Genomic DNA, 20,583 nt, shown 5'->3' on the forward strand with positions numbered 1-20,583 from the left:
AATAGAACATGCATCTAATACTAAATATTCCAGGTCATTTTACTCAGATTTTGCTATTTAGAAGGCATGAGGCAAATAAATTATACCAGCACATCTGAAGAAGCAGGTTATGATTTTTGATAAGTCACAATGAAAACTGACAATTTTTTAAAGTATGAGTTGAAACTTTCATCTACTTAGAATTTTCTCACTAAAATCACACCTTATAAAAGTTATGTGATTTCATTTTTTAACACACTGAAACTCAACCATCTAAGTGAGTTGCTATTTTCAGAGTAGCCCTGTTGCAGAGCTCTACACATTTATTAATGACACTCAGCATAGCATCAGTCACAGAGAAAATGTTTAGTGTTTGAATGATTCTGGTGATGCTCCTTAGAATATTTTTGGAACTTTTTGTGGGGGTATGTCCCTGAAGTCAAGACATATTTTAAATATTTTTGATATCTGAATTGTTTGGCCTCAGAGGACCTTGCTTAGCAAGTTGTAGGATTCTTTCTTCCTCATTTTGAAACCACACCAAAAAAAAAAAAATGCATAAAACATGCACTTTGGACATGTGTTAAATATTCATTATACTTTCAGAAATGACAAACATACCTCTTTAAAGTATGGGAGTCTTATGGAAACAAGCAAATTTTCAAATATTGCAAAAGTACTTAGCTACATTGAGGATTCAAGGCTGATAGTCCCTGGATTTACTGATATATAAAGGTACAAATTTTTATATCTTGAGTCTCCTCATTCATTAGGACATTTTGTTTATGGTAATTGCTCAATAATTATTCAATTACTTGATTTTTAGTGAGTTACTTTAGACAGGGAAGAGAAAATAGAATTAAAAGAAAATTGCTCTTCTGGCCTTGGAACACTGAATGAGGACAGAGGTGATGAACTGAGAAGAAAGGAGAAGAGTCAGTATCTCCACTGCATAGAGACAGGTCTGAGGCAAAAGCACTAAGGGTGTCTCATGCCAGAGCTTGGCAAAGACTGCAGTAATTGGGGCTCTTCCCAGTGGCCTGATGATCCTGCCCCTGCTCAGCACCAGAGGCTGATGGCAATGTAGTGCTGAATGACTCCACTAAAAGCAATGTAACCTTTGAGGATGAGGCCAGGTACTTCACCTGGGAAAAATGGAGTCTCCTTGATGAAGCTGACACCTGTATTTCTGTATGATGCTGGAGTACTTCGCACTTATGTCTATACCTGGCTGTTGTTGGCCTGGAGAGAATAGAGGCGGCACCTATATGAGTAAGGAGTGCCTATGAGAAGAATGTCACAAATCTGGACTCTAAGGCCAGATCCATCAACCCAGAAAGCTCATCTCTGTGAGATATGTGTCCTTATAAAGAAAGATATTTCATACCTGGCTGAACACCAAGGAAGAAATTGTGCACAAGTGGGGCATATGGGAAACTGTTGTTTCCATGCAAATTTTCACTCACTAATATCTGAAGGGAGCAGTGACATTTTAGAAATGAGAGAAACCCCATAGTAAGGACATGGGCCAGGCCTCCTCTGTGAAGAGCTTCAGCATTTGTGCATGAGGGAAGTCCTTCACCTGTGGGAAGACTGGGAATGACTTCCTGTTCAATGGGGGCCTTTTTCAAAACCAGATCATTTACAAGGGATGAAGCTACAGTGTGACCAAGTTGGAAGAGGCTTTCAGCATGAAAAAAGGTTACAATTGTGGTTGAATGCAGGAAGGCTTTCCATTACACATTTGTTCAGCATCAGAAAATCCAAGCTGGAGAAGGACTAATTTTAGTAGATAAGGGGACACATTCAGCAATAAGCATCATTGTTGGTCTCTGGGTCAACTTTTCATCACTGTGACCAAAATACCTAACACAAAAAAGTTTAAGGAGGAAAAGCTTATTTTGGCTCACAGTTCAGAGGTTTAGTCCATGATTGGCTGGGTCGATTGCTTTGGGCCTGAGGCAGAACATCATGGCAGAAAGGCATGGCAGCCAGAAAGCAGAGAGAGACTACAGGAGAGTGCAAAAATGTGATATAGTCTGCAAGGGCATACCCTCAGTGACCTACTTCCACCCCATCTGGTTACCACCCAGTAGTCCATTCAGATTATTAGTCATTCAAAAGTTTTAATGCACAACTGAGGTTAGAGTCATCATGATCCAATCATTTCCTAGAAGCCCCACCTCCAGACATTGCTGCATTGCCTTTAACACATGAACTCTTTCAAGACATTCCAAATTCAAGTCATGTCATAGGCCTGGCAACTGTCTGCCTCACATTGTTATGGTATATGCAATAATAAAGGCCTTGTTGTTTAATATAAGAGAAGCAAAAATTATTAGAACAAATATGGCTTTATATGTGAGCTCATTTTGATAGGTTATTTATTGATGGACTGCCTCAGGCAACTTCAGACATCTTTTGTTCAACTTCTCTCCATCCCAGTGTGCCAGGAATGGTTTGCTTTTCATGGCCAACATGTACAAATGTGACTTCCCCAATCATACCTGAAAGAGGCATTCACGTTTTCCTTTCTGCCTCTCCCTGTAATTGCTTTTGGGTTTTTGTTCTTGCAGTACTGGAGACTGAACCCAGGGAACTCTACCACTGAACTAAACACCCATCCCTTTTTATTTCTGAAGACGGGTCTAATTTGCTGAGGCTGGTCTGGATCCTCTTGCTTCAACCTGCCAAGTAGCTAGTATTACAGGTGTGGACTGCCATTCCCAGCTTCACCCTGAAATTTTAAACTTCACCCTCAATGTTATTTAAGGGTATTATAAACAGAATAACATTCAGCTTGACATTCAATTTTTAGTGTCTTTGATGGCTACCAATGCATGCAAGACAAGTCTGGTCAAAATAATAAAACTTCTTCATGATTTGGTCCTGCTGCCTCACCACCCTCATTTCCCACTTTTCATCTATACTGAGCTCCTACAGTTCCAAAGCTGTAACATGCCTTTTGCACAAATCAATTCCTTTGCCTAAAATTCACTTCTGCCCTATTATGTGCCTTAATACTAATTGTTGCTCATTCCTTAAAACCAACTGATACCCTCTGGAAAGCTTTCCTGAGCTGTACTAATGCTAACTGTACACCACACACCTGAAAACTTGTTAGATCTACAAGTTTTCATTATACATGATATCATACATATGATAAATACATACATTAATCATTATTCTTGTACTCAACACAGGATCTGGCCTAGACAGCTTTCATTTTACTGACTTAGTTGTTTTAACTGGGGAAGTTGCAGTTACAAGAAATATTCACTACCAAAGAAGTTGACTGGTCATATTTAAAGAAAAACTAGGGGAGGCTTTCACTCTGCACTTTTGCTTCCTCCCAGATCATATCCTTTTTAGTCCAGGATGGGTAGTGCAGACTAAACTTGGGTACCAGTTGAACTGATTAGACCTGACTCTAGCTAGGATGATTACATATTCTGTCTTGTGAAGTAGAACCCCATGGGATACCTCTAGAATGGCTTCATTGGTGAGGAAGATGCTCCCATTCTCTAATTCTTGTGTTTCACTTGGCCCCATCACAGATTTTTCTGCTCATCTCTACCCAGAAAGAATTTTTACAATGTGCCTAGTTCTGTTTGCTGGTAGACCATGCAAAACATCAGTTTCAACACCAACATCTGCTAGACCTCAAACAAAATCCTAGAAACCAATACCTTGTAAATCAACCTTCAATACCAAACACCAGACCCTTGTTTCAAAATTCTTATCCTATTGCTAGTAAAGAGATGTTCTGGTTCTCATCATTTTCAAAACAAAGAGGAACACATTCTCTTCACCCAAAACTCCCCAACTTTATGGAGAAAAATGAGATGTAATTTCCACCAAGGTTAAGGCTCTTCTTTAAAATAAATGGTCCAGGTTATTACTGGCATTATCCAGTTGAGACAGTTTTATTTCAGTAAATACTTAAGTAGAGAATGCTGGGAAAGCTGCAGAATCCAAGAAGAAAAAAAAATTTACCTCACTTTTGCAAGTCTGTCGTTCAATATGCCTCTGTGGGGCTGGAGTTGTGGCTCAATAGTAGAATACTTAACCTGGCACATGTGAGGTATTAGGTTCCAAGCACAGCACCACATAAAAATATATAAAATAAAGGTATTTTGCCCATCTGCATCTAAAAAATATTTTTAAAACTGCTTCTGTTTCACCAGTTTTCCCATTTTCTCAGAAGATCTTATTTTGCATTACACTGATAAATTTACCTTTGTGATTTGGATACATATTTACCTTGTCTTGTGTAGACACATTACAATTGGGTTTTACAATTGGGGTGGAGTGGGCCATGGTGGCACACACACCTGTAATACCAGAGACTCAGGGGGCAAAGGCAAATTCAAAGCCAGCCTCAGAAACTTAGTGAGACTCAAAATAAAAAGGGATGGGGATGTGGCTCAGTGGTTAAGTGCCTCTGGGTTCAATCCGTGGTACCAAAACACAAATGAAGTTTCCAAAAGTCTAGGTATGAAGATTTAGAACAGAGAACTGCAAATTACTGCCTCCAGTAAGCCAGTTTTATTGGAACACAAACGCACCAGAGATCACTTTGTCTATGCTGACTCCTTAACACTGAAAGTCTGCCAACACCTAATTTAGAAAATAATTTTCAAAATTGAAACTGTAGCCATCTTAATAGACAGAATGAAGCCTCACTATCTAGAAATAGAGGAGTTTCCTACACTCACTTCTCATTACCCAGGTTTGATCTATTCTGCCAAAGACTTTACTACTAAATCCATCAAAATTATTTTTTAAAAACTGAACACTGCCAGAACATAAAGTTCAGATTCAAGGAGAAAAACATTAACTCCAAATAAAATTAACATTCTGTGACCTCGCCAAATCACAACCACTATAGATTAATTAAAGAAAAATTTGCATTGGGTTCATCAAATTGTTTTCCCTTCTCTCTAGCAATTAAGGAAAACCATATTAAAATGGCACTAAAGCTATAATCAAAGTGTATGTCCAAAATACTCTCAGCATCAGAAAAGAGACTACAGAATAAATATATTACACAAGACTTAACACCTATAATCTAACTTTTTCAAGAAACCAATTTCACTATACTTTGCTTATTTTCAAATATCGTGCCCATTAAAAGTGAGTAACTGAAATAGGATTGAAGTGTTATCTCCCTCTTGTAAAACTTTTCCAGTCCATTATCTTTTTTCACCCATAGCATTCCAGAAAATAGGACATATCTTGGGAGGAAGAGCAGAGATAGCAAGTCAAAACCACTTAACCTTTTGGAATGCTTATTTCCACAAAAAAATATGATGTGATAATTCTATTTTTAAAGATTTGAAAGCTGGGCTGGGGATGTGGCTCAAGTGGTAGCATGCTCGCCGGGCATGCATGCAGCCCAGGTTTCATCCTCAGCACCACATACAAAGATGTTGTGTCCGCCGAAAACTAAAAAATAAATATTAAAAATTTTCTCTCTCTTTAAAAAAAAAAAGGTTTGAAAGCATAGAATCCCATCCTTGAAATCAGTCATACAAATATGACTTACCATCTTATTAAATCTTTAAAATTAAATGAAAAATACACAATTCTTAAAATCCCATTTTAAATCACTGCTCAATGGGCACATTTGAGAAAATTGATTCCATTCTAAAGGACCAATAAAATTAGATTACCATGCTTAGTTCATAACTGACCATGCCAAATAAACGAAGGAAATATCACACAGCTCAGTTCAAATTTACTGAGAATTCAGACCACACTATTTACAACCATTTAGAATAATAGCTGCCTATTTAAAATTAATTTCAAAAATAGGTACTATAGAGGGCTAGGGATATAGCTCAGTTGATAGAGTATTTGCCTTGCATGCACAAGGCCCTGGGTTCAAATCCCCAGCACCAAAAAAAAAAAAAAAAAGGGTACTACAGGGGATGGGGGTTGTAGCTCAGTGAAAGAGCACTTACCTAGTACGTGTGAGGCACTGGGTTCAAACCTTGGCACCACATAAAAATAAAGGTATTGTGTCCATCTACAACTAAAAAATTTTTTTGAAAAATACGCAGGTACTACATGCTACAGGTTCCTGCTGATAATATGAGAGACTTATGAAATGTCTTCTATGGACCAGGATTTACACCAGGTGCTTTTAATGAGGCTTTTCATCTTCCTAATAAACCAGAGGAAGAGACACTAATGTCTGGAGAGGTTAAGTATCTGAATTAAGGGCCAAGATAATGAGGAGCAAAAGCCAAGTTCCAAACCAGGTGTGACTATTTCTACAATACTGCAAGTCAATAAATTTAAAATAACAACATATATGGCCATATTAAATACACTAAAACCATTAGGAGGATTTTAAAACATTCTATAGCTCAGTTCACTAAAGTATGTATGTACTCACAGTCTACTGTAAATTTAAGATGATTATACAGCCAAAATCAATACGTTACAATCACCGGAATTTTAAATTATTCTACAGCTCAGGCCACTAAAGTATGCTGTTACAGCCATATAGTATATAGTATGTCCTCACAGCCTTGTCTAAAGAAATGCAGTATTAGACTGCAAAAAGGAATAATCCCAGCTTGTTGGCAGCACTGGAGGCTTTTAAGGATTTTGCTATTACTGGAAATAACCCCTGTCCATGCCTTCCCCAACAGCCAAGTAAGTAACCATTAACTTCAGGAAACTAAACTGCCCAAAAGAAAAAGTCACAAAACCCTGCTCTCAACTAGTGATATTTTAAAATTTTAAAGCTGTAGTTTACATCCGCTATCATGTAAACCAAAATAAAAATCTCCCCTTATGGAAAAAAGTGGTTTTTTCTAAGTGACCTGAATTCTTAAAACAACTTTTATAAAATTTCTAAGAGATTATCAAGCATGATAATAGAATCTGATGTAAGAGTAACTTTTAAGTGAAAAAGTCATTTAACATATCCCAAATAAATTTCTTAGTACTTTTATATAACCATATTCTAACAAAATTAATTATAACCCCTAGCAAAAAGAACTAAGTGTTTAGAAACCAGATTCTTCAACATACTAATTTTACTTAATACAAATATATTATTAAATCAAGTGATTATTTTTATGTCATCAGTTGTTTATTTCAAATGAAAATATTTGTGGATATCAGTTATTCTAATCTTTATCTTAAAATTAAATGAAAAATATACAATTCTTGAAATACTAATTTAAATCACTGTTATATGAATTTTGCTAATTACAATTTTTACAAAAAATGTGGTGAGGGGGTTAAAGTAAGAGGAATGTTTATGCTAGTCTATATGACGGGGCGGGGGACCCCTCCACTGAGTTACTGAGTTTAAAGTAGTCAAAATTACTTTTTTTCCCCCTGATCACCAGGGCCCAATTCTGAATTTAATAATTCCACACTAGATTTATAGTTTAACTTCTTTCTGTACTTCTGGGTTCCTTTCCCAACAATAAGGTCCAAACTCTTTTAATAGCTGTCCATTATTTGGACAAAAATTAAAACTATGTTAACTTAAGCCACTCTCAAATTGTATGTATATGGTTCTGTCCCCTTAGTTACCTTAAACTTGTTAATGTCATCAGTTACTAGATAGAACAACTATGCCAATGCACTTTACCATATTTACAAAAAGTAAACTACCAAACATATTCCATATCACAATTCATGGAAGCACAATAAACATTAGTTAACGGCTTGTAAATGGGGAATTATGACAGAAAGAACTATCTGAATATAAAGAAAATGCCAGAAAACAAAACAAAAATTACCCCCCAAAATTTTTCTCTTATACTTGTTATAGCAAATATTAGTTTGCACCTAACAGTATTTCATTATCCTATTAAATAGTGCAATCTAAGACTTCCAAAGACTTTCAATATGATACTGACAGCTTTGTCAAATCAGGTGCTGATTAGATTGAAAATGGCCAATTACATGGGGGAGGGGCCTTTTTAAAAATTCAAATATTTATTACCTTCTCTAACTTTTAACTTCTCCTCAGAATTTTTACTAGGGTGCAACCATGCACCTATCAATCTCAGGGGAACAACAAAAAAATACAAGGAAAAAAATAAGTTTCTAGTGAAAGCTGGGAAGCCTGGGGAATCATGTGGAAACGGAAAAAAACAGCCTCCTACTTAAAACAACAACAACAACAACAACAACAAAAAAACCCTCATAGGATTAGATCAATGTAACATATGACCTCACACATTTTCACTCAAACTTAACACTCTTAACAATTAGAATATATTTATACATGGAAGGGAATGGAAGAAGCTTAAAACCAACTAAAGGTAAACAAAGTCAAGAAAATCAAAATAAAATTATACAGAGCTAAAATACTCTTGAGGTCAACCATAAAACAAATTGATTCCAAAACTAATGTGAAAATGGAAAGTCAAAATTCATTTAATAAACCTGTGTATACAATATTGAAAGACTTATTTTGATATTCTAACCTCAGAAAATAACCACCATTTTTAATGGAGAGAGTATAACTTTCAGAAGTGAACAAAGCATGTTGTTATAGACCAATACCTTGAACACTACAGAGAGCAATATTCTGAAAATCCAGTTTATTTTCCATGTTGTGGACAGATCCAGTCAGTCTGATCAGTTTTTCTGCATGTGTAATAATTTATCAAAATAAGTTTTCCCAAGAGTCTTTTCCACCAAGTCTGAAAATCCTGCACTGACAACATAACCCGAATAAAGCTCTTGGAAAACATCTCTTAAAATTTGGAAGAAAATGTGGCGAGTCTCTCCCGTAACACTGCACTACAAATAGCTAAAGAGCAATTTGTTTTAAAAGGTGACAAGTACAACAGCTGAGTTCAGGAAATTAATGTTTTAGTGCACTTTGCACCAGTTTTCAGCCAACATGCTACATTTTCCTTTTCGCTTTTTTGTTTTGTTTTGTTTGGGGGTGGGGTGGGGTGGGGTGGGGTGGCGCACAAAGCAGACTTGAAGATTTCCACTATATGAAAAAGATATGACTCTGCAAGCAAAACAGTGTAAGCTGCCTTTTCTTCCCTTAAGACCTGGACATTTTAAGACAGAAGCTTTGCAAAACATTACACAATTTTTTATTATTAAATGAGAAAATCTCATTTGTTACATCGTCACATTGCTAGTCAGAGAAATGCTGCAGTGATGAAGAAGTCAATGTTGGATCAACCAAAGTCCTCATTTCTACAACATTCATTTACAAAGAAATAATGTTCAACCCAGCCCAACAAAACATTCTTGGTTTTCTTCATATTGAAGTCCCCCAAAAAAATCATCTTCTAATGGGGTATTTCACTACATAAATTATAGTTCTTCATTTTTACAATTCACCCCAAACTGTATGAGAGATGTATCACACTAAAAATTCTAAAGCTGTTAGGAAATCCTTCACACATCATCATCATCTGATGTGTCACTGCTACTTGTCTCTGTGTCATCATTCTCAATTGTGGGTTTGAAAGTGCTGTTTTTCCAGGGTCCAAACTTGAAGTCACAGATCAGGCCATTTTTCAAAATACCATTCTTTCTCAGACCATTCTTCTGCAACTAAAATGTCAAAAATAAATAAATTAATTATTTTTCCCCCAAAATTATCTATAAAGTATAACCACAAATAAAATCTTTTAAAAAAAATTTAACTTGTAACCTATCCTCAGCATTTCACAGGCAATGACAACATGTCCAGAAATAAGCTATTTAAATAGATACAGGTAATTGATCCAACTGATCTAACAAAATACTAGAAAACAATCTATTTCTTTTGAAGAACCACCAATATATAATATATACTTTCTATCATTCTATCAGACCATCACACACACAAAAAAAGTATATAGTGTAATATAAAAGCACAGATTTTAAATCCAAACAGGGTAGTGAGAACATTAAGTATCCCACTAAGGCATTAGACCTTTCCTCATTTCCTTAACATGAACACTGTAACAAATACACCTTCAGGTGCTATGAAACATGTAATCAGTAATCAATTAAACTATATACCTAAAGTTATTAATATCTAAGTTAACACAACTCACTATCTGCTTTATTCATATTCTGTAGACTAAGTAGAATGAGGTATACAAATTAACAAAATCAAATACAGTTCTTTGCCTAGCCAGAGAAATTAAGACTCAAGAAAAATAATATTTGTTTATTTCTGAAAATGAGAAATGGGAAACAAAGACTTTGGTAATAATAAGAACTGAGTCAGAAGATCATTTATCAGAGAAGGAAAATCGGATGGTAAGCTCAATGTAGAAATAAAAATACAAAACAATGATAATGTATTTATGTTATATATGTATAAATAAAAATGATAATATTTATGTTATTTATGTAGATAAATAAAATTAGGCCTAACGATGAGAGATAAGTAATGATTTCAAGTAAATACCTACATGCAATTTTCTATAAAGCCAATTTTACCTAACTTAATAGTTGGAAATATCTAATATTTTATATTCCAGAGAGTTCTTTAATCATGAGGTTTACAAATAATTTGTTAAAATTCAATTCCAATGCCACTTGCACCATGGATAATACTTATGTACAATTCACGTCTACAGTCTTGACTCTAAGTTTCTCTTCCCTTTTAATTAATTAATTTTTTTTTTTTTGCTATCATGCTTTAATTCCAACTTGCCAATGCTACATCTCCTTTCAAATTGAATAAATGACCTCACCATTTTTACCAGGAAAAAATAAAAGCTGCCACACAAGCAAGCAACTCCAATGTTCTCAGCCAGCATGATACACATCTGGCCCCCCTTAAAGGTGTCTCTTTTTCATTCACCAAAATTTCATCCTTGCCTCATGCGATTTATCAGCTGATACACCTAATCTTGCCATACCTTGAAATAAACTGAAGAGAATTTTAATGAAAACCAAACCTAAGAGTCTATTTCTCAATTTTCTAAATACCTGGATGCCATCCTTAAAATATCTAACATCTTTTAAAGCCTCCTAAAACTAGTTCCTCCTCTTCCATTCCTATTTATATTATCAGCAGATCAAAGGCCAGAATTTCAAAATCTTGTTGGTTCTACTTCAGATCTCTTCTGCTAATCAAGAACATTTTTACTATCATTTCCCTAGTTTGGGCCCTCCATTTATTCCTCCTCTGATTTCTACAATATATTCACAATTCATTATTCTGATTCTACTTTTAGAAATTTAGAAATTATACTCCCAAAATATATTTCACACTACAACTGCACCTTCTCATGTATAAAAAGAAACAAAAATGATTATTTCATATTAAAAGAAAAAAAAAAAACCTCCAAAGAAGAAACTATATAGACATTATTATAGCTTGGATGTGAAGTGTCCTTAAAAGGCTCACAAAAAAAAAAAAAAAAACATGATCCCCCAATGTAGTGATTCTTAGAGTGAAATGATAAGATTACGAGAGATGAAACCTCATGTGTGGATCTATTTGACTGATTAACAATCTGAATGGATTATTATGTGATGACTATACAGGTAGGGTGGGGATGGAGACATATCATCATTGAGAATGTGGTCTTGGGCTGTATTTTGTCCCTGGCTCCTCAATCTAAGTAGTTTCCCTCTTCCATGCCTTCCACCCTGATGTTCTGCCTCACTTCTGGCCCAGAGAAATGAAGTCAGCCAACCATGACTGAGCCTCTGAATGAGGTGCCCAAAAATAAACCATTCTTCCTTTAAATTGTTCTTATCAGGTGTGTCAGTCACAAGGATGAAATACTATCACAGACATGCTGTATACTCCTGAACTAATATTTAAAGTCCTTCATAATCTGATCCTAACATATTTTTCTTTAATACAATATTTTATTCATGTCTATATCCTCAAACTATAAAATCAGCCCAGTTTGGGCTCAAATTCCAGCTCTACTATTTAACTGTATGAGCCTCCTAATTCCAAAACTATCACAAAGCTATAGTAATCAAAACAGTGTAGTCTTAACATAAAAAGACACAGACCAATTAAACAGAGATAAACCCTTACGTAACCGTAAAGATATTTGTCAGCCATGCCAAGACATTAAATAGAGAAAGGACAATTTTTGCAACAATGGTGTTAGAGATAAAGAATCCACACATGAAAGAATGAGGCTGAATCTTCACACCATTACAAATCAAAGTTGACATAAGATCTAAACATAAGGGTTTAAAAACTATAAAACCCTTCAAAAACATAAGGGGAAAACATGACACTGGATGTAGCATTCTTGTATATGACACCTAAATTTAAAAAAGAAAGAAATTAAACTGTATCAAATTAAATACTTTTGTGTATCAAAAGATAATCCCGGTAGGCATGGTGGCCCATGCCAGTAATTTCAGCAACCTAGGAGTTTGAGGTCAGCCTGGGTAACTAGCCAGACCCTGTCTAAAATCAAATTTTAAAAAGACTGGTATGCAGTTCATACCCAGAATATACCTGGATTCAATACCTAGAACTCAAAAAAAAGGGTGGAGGCAGGGGAAGATGATGACAATGGAAGTGAAGAGGCAATTCAGAGAATGAGAGAAAATATATGCAAGTCATTTTTGTGATAGTTAATATCTAAAATAAATCATCTTATGCAACAACAATTTGATTAAAATATGGGAAATTGTGTGCTAATGCTAGGGGTTTTAAACTCAGTGATAGTGCACTTTGCCTAGCATGTGTGTGGCACTGGTTGATCTCTAGCATCATTAAAGGGAGGAGGGGAGGGCAAAGGAACTGAATGAACATTTCTCCAAAGAAATGTCTTAATAAATGTTCAACACCATTAATCATGAATCCAAAACACAGTAAGTTAAGAACTAGAATGATTATTATTTTTCAAAAGACAGAAATTGAGCATTAGCAAAGAGAAAGTGGAACTCTTTTGCACTGTTCAGTTGTGCAATGACCTCCTGTGCATCACTATGGAAAAGTAGAAAAAAAAAAGAGGTGTGGTGTGCCCCAGGGGAAAGGCCGAGAGCCATGGGGTTCGGAGAATAAAGGAGTTCCTGTCCTGAACCTAAAAAAAAAAAAGGAGAAGGAAGAAAGAAAGAAAAGAAAAGAAAAAAATGTTTTCAGTTACCATTAAATCCAGCAATTCTACTGCTGGCTATACACTCAAAATAGTGGAAAGTAAGGAGCTGTACTACCCTTATTTTCATAGAAAAATCATACTCACTAGCAAAAAGTAAGAAGTAACCCAGTGTCTACTGACAGATGAATAGATAAACAAAATGTGATATATAACATAATGGAATACTACTTAGCCTTAAGAAGGCTAAATATGTGAACCTTGAGAATTTAATGCTAAGTGAAATAAGCCCATCTGTTGAGAGCCACAGCCGAAGGGGCCCCAGCAAACTTTCAGACTGCCAGCTGATGATTGGCTCACAGCGGCCCCAGCAACATCTAGCTGATTGGCTCCTCTGCGGTGATGCTCATTGGGCTGTTTCCCTGCCCTTTCAGACCACGGAGCTGCTCATTGGGGGACTTTTTTGGCTCCGCCCATGCGACCCAGCCAATCGGCCTCAAGAGCAGGAGGATTGTGGGAGGAAGAGGTTGTTGGGGTGTGTGGCTTGTGGGAAGCCGGTGGTGGCAGTTGGGCTCTGAGGGTTTTCTCCTGAGGAGCTGTTTTGTTTATCTTGTGTGGTTCTAAAAATAAAGTTAGTTTCTTTTGACAAGTGGCTCCTGAATTGTGCCCAGCCAGACTGCGGCACCCATCAAAAGGATAAATATTCTGATTCCACATATGAGGTATGGAAAACAGTCAATTTCATAAGAGACAGAAGTAGAAGAGTAGCAGCTTCTGGTGCAAAAGGAATAGGAAATGGAGACTTCTTACTTAAAGGGTATGAAGATTCAACTGCAAAAGGTAATGAGAAACATTCCGGAGGTGGGTGATGGATACAAAACAAGATGAATGAACGGAATGCCATTGAACAGTAAATGCAAAAAAATGGTTAAAACAGTAAATTTTATGTTTTGAAACCCAAATTTTCAAAAGTACAATGTGAGGGGGTAAAGTCAATATATTAAATTTACTCTTTAAAAAAGGAAGAAGAAGATAGATATAGTGGTGCATGCTTATAATCCCAGCTATTTGTAAAGCTAAGGCAAGAGGGATACAAAGTTCAGGGGTAGCTTGGGTACCTCAGCAAAACCCTGAGTCAAAATAAAATTTAAAAATAGGTGGGGATGTACATCAGTGATAGAACACTTCCTAGTATGCATGAAGCCCCAGGTTTAACCTTAGTACAGAAGGAAGAAATGGGGATTAAGTCTCTAATGTTTTTAAATTTTCATGACTAATTTACTCAAAAATTCCATTTGAAGTGGCACTGAAAATGTTACCTCCATAAAGAAAATTAGCTCTGCGTGTCACAAAGATTCTTTAATGGATCTGGAAGAATATCTTAACTTCTTTATGTTCTACTAAACATCTCCCAATGTTCTTTATCAAAAAGGAAATCACACAAACATATAAGAATTTGAAATATTCTTATGCAAGGAAAAAATCAAAGGTGAAGTTCCTTAGGAAGCTATAAAGACTTGCCACCCCAAAACAAATCAAAACCACCACCAAATAAAAACACCTGGAATATGCTCAATCATAAGATATACTGTTTCTATTCATTTTTAACTATTGGAGATTTTAAAACAAAAATAATTCCAATGTGATATCTTAATAAATTCATAAATAAAATTGTTATTCAGCACCTGAATGCTTACTTAAAAATCACGCTATCCTAATTTTTTTAAAGGCCACTTTAAAAGTAAACTTAAAACCAGGCATTGTTGCACATACTTGTAATCCCAGGGGCTTAGGAGGCTGAGGCGAAACCCTGTCTCTCTAAATAAAATTGGGGGAGGAAGGAAATGGCAGGGAGGCTGGGCAACAGGGGGTGACTCAGTGGTAAGCACCCCTGGGTTCAATCCCTTGTACAAAAAAAAACCACCAAAAGCACTTGAATGATTCCATTTTTCTTACCTGTTCACTAATAACTTGGAATTCTCTCATTTCATCCTCAGTTAAGGGAGCACATGTTTCATCATTTTCACTGTCCTCCTGCCAGCCCATTTCCTTTAACAGTCTAAAAAGAAAGGAGATAATTAAGCTTAATTAGATCTTAACATGCATGGGAAAATTCCATTTAGAGTAGGTACAAAAAAAAAAACATAATTCACAATCCATTGTATTCAGTTCTCAAGATATATTGAAAGGGCTTTTGTGGTTTTGCTTTGAATATCTTTCTAAAAAAATTAATAGATTAATTTAAATAAACCTTCTTGGAAGTAAAATAAGAATGAACTGTTTTCTTAACCTTTGGTGTTAGGCTAGAAACTTGCAATAGGGGAGACCTGAAGACAATTTTCCAAATTACTCCATTAAAATTAATAGTGATATTCTTCTCCCTTTTCTCAATATCACCACAATCTAATGTATTGTGGCCTACTCATTAGTTTTTCTATTTTGAAAAGAAAGGGTGAAACAGCCTAACCTATCTTGCATTTTATAATTTATACTTCTATTGATATCACCTCTAAGATATATGCCAATCATCATTCCCCAACACAATTAAATATGAAAGAGAAGTTAAATCCTACAATAATGAATTTAGAAAGCTCTAAACCAGGATCTTAAATAAATAAAAAGACCATAAAGTTATATTCTTTGAAGATACTTCCATCTTAGGCAAGTGGAGCTAAGAAAACAATGACAGGAAACATCACTTTTCTCTATTTGAGTAAATGTGAACACTATAGCAGGATCTACTGTATTTAACTCAATGACAAGTTTAACCTTGGTATAAGTCACTTGTCTTGTACTGATCTGATGATGTGTTATTTTGTTTTGTTTTTAATTGTATTCCTTAAGTATTTCTATTAATTCCATTTATACTTACTCATCTTCCACCTTTCACCTGTCATTGTGTTAGCTGCTTATAGACTTTGGTATCTTTTTTTCCCTTGAAAAAATCTATAGAATTTCAGTTCTCCAAGACCCTGAATAAAACTTAAATGCTATCCATATTTTACAGAAGAATCAATTTCATATAAGTAAAACAATTTACCTTTGTTAGCAAAGAAGGAAATAGAATTCTGATTCTCTGTCACCAAATTAAATGTTTTACCAATTATTTTCAGTCTCTGAACCAAAACGTCAAGTCAGCATTAATCATTTCTTTCATTCCTACTCATGACTTAAAATTTTCTTTTCTAGAGCACTGTTTTTACTCCTTAGCCAAGCTGGCCTTCCTTTGAAATGACATTTCCACTCAAACTTTCATCATTCAAGACCACTATTCTAGTGTGTAGATCTTAACTAGTAAAACAAAACTTTTTTGCTAGGTTCACTTTTCTTTTACTTATTTTTAAAAACCGAAGATTAACTAAACAATAATACAGATGGAAAAAAATACCTTTAATATTAAAAAGGGAATATAATAAAGGGCAAGTATTGGACTGAGGGTGTAGCTCAGTGGTAGATCTCATGCTGAACATGTACAAGGCCCAGGGCTCAATCCCCCAAACAAAAAATAAGTAAAAGAAAGGAAAAGGGAAGTGAATATTCCTAACTCGTCAGAATGATATGTGTACCTAATATTTATGCTTTTGCCTAACATTTACAAAAGAATTATCCTTAAGAATTGTATTGCTAACACTTTATTGCTAAAGTCAACCGATATGAGTAGGTAATAGGTATATAATTTAAGAATTACAAATTAAAATTTACCAAAAACTTGAAGCCATGGAAAAGATGTATCACTATTTTCATGGAGGAAAATAGATCTCAAATCTAAAAGAAGCTGTACCTTTGTTAGCTTACGGAAAAAAATGTATGGATATATTTTTGGATTATAAATGTATATTATACTTCAGCACTCAAAACTCAAGCTAAGAATTTAAAGTGGTTCCACATCACCAACACCTTTACTTTCTCCACCTTGGGATATTTTTGAACATGTCTAACATTTCCACAACTACTCCTCTATTTGATGGATACTTATTGAAACTTAAATTCTAACACCTACCAAATCTGAAATCTTGAATATGTAACTTTATTCTTTACATGAATAGTAAAAAAAAAAAAAAAAAAAAAAAAAATGTTCTTATTGTCTTCTTCACCTTTGTGTCTACACTAGGCAATTGCATTCCTATGCAGAATTCAATAAATCTAATTTTAGAACAAAACTGGCATTGTCTATAAGGGGTGGGAGGGAGCTTTGAGCTGGACAGGCATGGTTGTACATGTCTGTAATCCCAATTAACTCAGGAGGCTGAGGCAAGAGGATCACGAGTTCAAAGCCAGCCTCAGCAACTATTAATGAGACCCTGTCTGAAAATAAAAAATAACAAGGGACTGGGGATGAAGCATAATAGGTAAGTGTCCTGGGTTCAATCCCTGGCATGAAGGAATGAAGGACGAAAGGAAGAAAGTCTGTTTTTAAAAAGGGAAAAAAAAAAATAATAATATTTAAGGTCTCCAAAAGAATAAAGATATGTATATGTCTTTAGTTATCACTGATATCATCTCTACTATATATACACAGCATGGGTCTGTTTGTTTTCTCCCCAGAGGTTATTAATTTAGAATGTTTTCAGCTTACTTCATTTGGCTTAGTTCTTAAATCCCACTTTCTCCTTTTTTCCTGTTAGTACTGAGGGGAACTAAACACTGTCAAAGTATGGAACTCAGGTCTGCTGTCCCTAAGTCTTCATGAATGAAAAGAAACCACCACAATCTTTGTGTACTAAATATCTACTCTACAGATTGAAAGAAGAAAAAAAAAACAGTTAAAACATTCAATGTGATTTTTAGGAATTTTAAGAATATTTCTAAGGGGACCTTTTACTTTAAAGTTACCTAGCATACTTAAGGCCCCAAGTTTGACCCCCAGCATTGAATCGCATCACATCTCTCTCTCTCTCTCTCTCTCTCTCTCTCTCTCTCTCTCTCTCTCTCACACACACACACACACACGCGCGCACACACACACGCGCACACACACGCACACACACACGCGCACACGTGCGCAAATTCTGAGATTAACTTTCTTACTACAGCCCTAAGTAAAGAACTTTTACTGCTCATCTTTAACTATCATGAGATTTATTTGTATACCTTCCTTTTTATACACAGGCATTCTTTCTACCAATTCTGACTAGAAATATTTAATTGACTGAGAGTGAAAATTAGAGCATTTTTGGTTGACATGGAGTAATAAATGCCACAGGACCAATCAACTTTACACCTAGTAATTTAGCATCAAATACACTTATGCACATGTTCAAGGACACAAACACAAGGATATTAATACTAGCATGATGTACAAAAGTTGACTGAGGTCAACAGAAAAATAATCTCACAATTTTATATCTATAATACAGAGTAGTTTCAAGAAGGATACAAGATGACACATTAGAATGATGGAAGGGGGGATCTGGAATTCCTATATGCTATATAGTCTTTTTGAAAAGAACAAAATGTCAGTTTTGAAAAACACAAAAATAAAACAAAACAGTAAAAGGAATTGATGTTTACTATTTTCTATGATTTGACAAAGCTGCCATGACAGCCTAAATCAGTTACAAGTCATAAACCAGATTATGTGATAAAGAGGAGTTCCACAAGCTGAAAAGGATTAAAATAGTAGTAACTCATTCATCTATTCATATTAAATGCAATTAAATATAGATATTACACAAATGAATTCTCTCTAAATTAATCTAGCTAAACTTAACTCTCATGAAATGGACTTTCACATTTATCATTAGACCATTATATTACTTTAGGCACAACTGGGCATAAAGCCCATTGGTAGAACACTTGCCTGGCATGCATGAAGCCCTGAGTTCAATCACCACCACATAAAAAAAGAAAAAGCAAACCTTTTTAAAGGCAAAAGTCTAAAGACTATATAAAACCACATGCTTACATTCTCACATACATAGGAGGACCTGATTTGGAGAAGGGGAACAAAAGTGATCACAGAAATAAAGTAATAATAATAATAATAATGTAAAATTCAAGCCATAAAGATAAAGATTTATAGAGACTTTTAAAAGTATAATCTTGTAACAGGGCATGGTGGTGCATGCCTATAATCCTACCTGCTAGGGAAGCTGAGGCAGGAGGATCACAAGCTCAAAGCCAGCCTCAGCAATTGAGACTCTGTCTCAAAATAAAATATAGAAAGGGTTGAGGGTGCAGGTCAGTAGTTAAAAGTCCCTGGGTTCAATCGCTGGCTGGCATCAACCAATCAAGGTACAACCTTGATTAATTAAATTAAATAGTTTCATGGGAAGAGAAATGTAAACTAAAATATAAGAAACCTAAGTGGGCAAGGATAGCTAGGGACCATAGCTCAGTGGTAGAGCATGTGTTTTAACATGGTCAAGGTTCTGGGTTCACTCCCCAGGATAAGGAAAGAAAAAGCTGAAAGAGGAAAAGCATTAATAAAATAGAAGGGAAGAGAAACTTGAAACAAATAAAAAGTTAAAGAATTCCTTTTAAAAATGAATACAGTTTTACTAAATAGGTAGGAAAATACTGCAACTTTTACTTCACTCATTCACTTTAACAATTTAGGTACACCACTCTCAGTGCTAGATACAGTAATAAAATACACAAAATTTCTGTCCTGTGGAGCTTAGGCTGAATTCCACAAAAATTATTCCACAGTAAATATCAGCCAGTTCCTTACTGTCCTAAAATTAAATGAGGTTACAAAAGAAATGGCAAAAACTTAAAAGTTAATGAACTGTTGACAAGGACTAACCCATGCTAAGCCTGCTCTTAAGAGTATGAATTCTGGGTAGGAAAACAATTTGATATACACAAAGCAATTGTAGAGCAATATGTTAACAAGTTAACTTTCTTGTTGGTTCAAAAGTTATAATCCTTTTGATATTTTTATTTTTATTAATTTTCTAATTTAATTTTTGGGGGTAGAGAGTCAGAAGAGTCTCACTATTATTACCAAGACTGTCCTTAACTCCTGGGTTCAAGCAATCCTCCTGCTTCAGCTTCCTAGTAGCTGGGACTATAAGAATGCACTGCTGCTCCTAGCTTACTCTTTAGTAATTAAAAGGGAACTGAAACCAGGTATGGTGGCACATGCTGGTGATCCTAAGTACTTTGAGTGATTAAAGCACAAAGACAAAATTCAAGGCCAAAGTAGGCAACTCAGCAAGACCGTCTCTCAAAATAAAATATTAAAAGGGCCAGGTACAGTGGCATATGCCTGTAATTCCAGTGTCTTGGGAGGCTGGGGCAGGAGAATTGTGAGTTCAAAACCAGCCTCAGCAAAAAAGCTAGGCAAATGGGCAGGGGATGTGGCTCAAGCGGTAGCGCACTCGCCTGGCATGCGTGCGGCCCTGGTTTGATCCTCAGCACCACATACCCCCCCCCCAAAAAAAAAACAAAAAAAAAAAAAAACAAAGATGTTGTGTCCACAAAAAAAAAAAAAACTAAAAAAGCTAGGCAAGGCGCTAGGCAACTCAGTGAGACCCCAACTCTAAATAATATACATAACAGGGATAGGAATGTGGCTAAGTGGTCAAGTGCTCCTGAGTTCAATCTGTGGTACCAAAAGGGAAAAAAAAAAAAAAAAAAA

General features: G+C 35.4%; 1 protein-coding gene across 4 annotated transcripts in view; it reads right to left on the reverse strand.

The window, feature by feature from the left end:
* Window positions 1–9,045: 9,045 nt before the first annotated feature.
* Window positions 9,046–20,583, reverse strand: part of Gpbp1 (GC-rich promoter binding protein 1) — a 66,018-nt gene continuing 54,480 nt past the window's right edge. For all 4 annotated transcript variants that reach the window (XM_076857266.2, XM_076857264.2, XM_076857263.2 and 1 more), the window contains 2 exons: window positions 14,955–15,057; window positions 9,046–9,537 (listed from right to left, as the gene is read on the reverse strand). In XM_076857266.2, coding sequence (XP_076713381.1) covers window positions 9,379–9,537; window positions 14,955–15,057 — 262 coding nt within the window. In that variant the 3' untranslated portion in view covers window positions 9,046–9,378. The remainder of the gene's footprint in view (window positions 9,538–14,954; window positions 15,058–20,583) is intronic.

The sequence above is a fragment of the Callospermophilus lateralis genome, chromosome 5 (assembly GCF_048772815.1).
Source record: "Callospermophilus lateralis isolate mCalLat2 chromosome 5, mCalLat2.hap1, whole genome shotgun sequence".
Classification (NCBI taxonomy): domain Eukaryota; kingdom Metazoa; phylum Chordata; class Mammalia; order Rodentia; family Sciuridae; genus Callospermophilus; species Callospermophilus lateralis.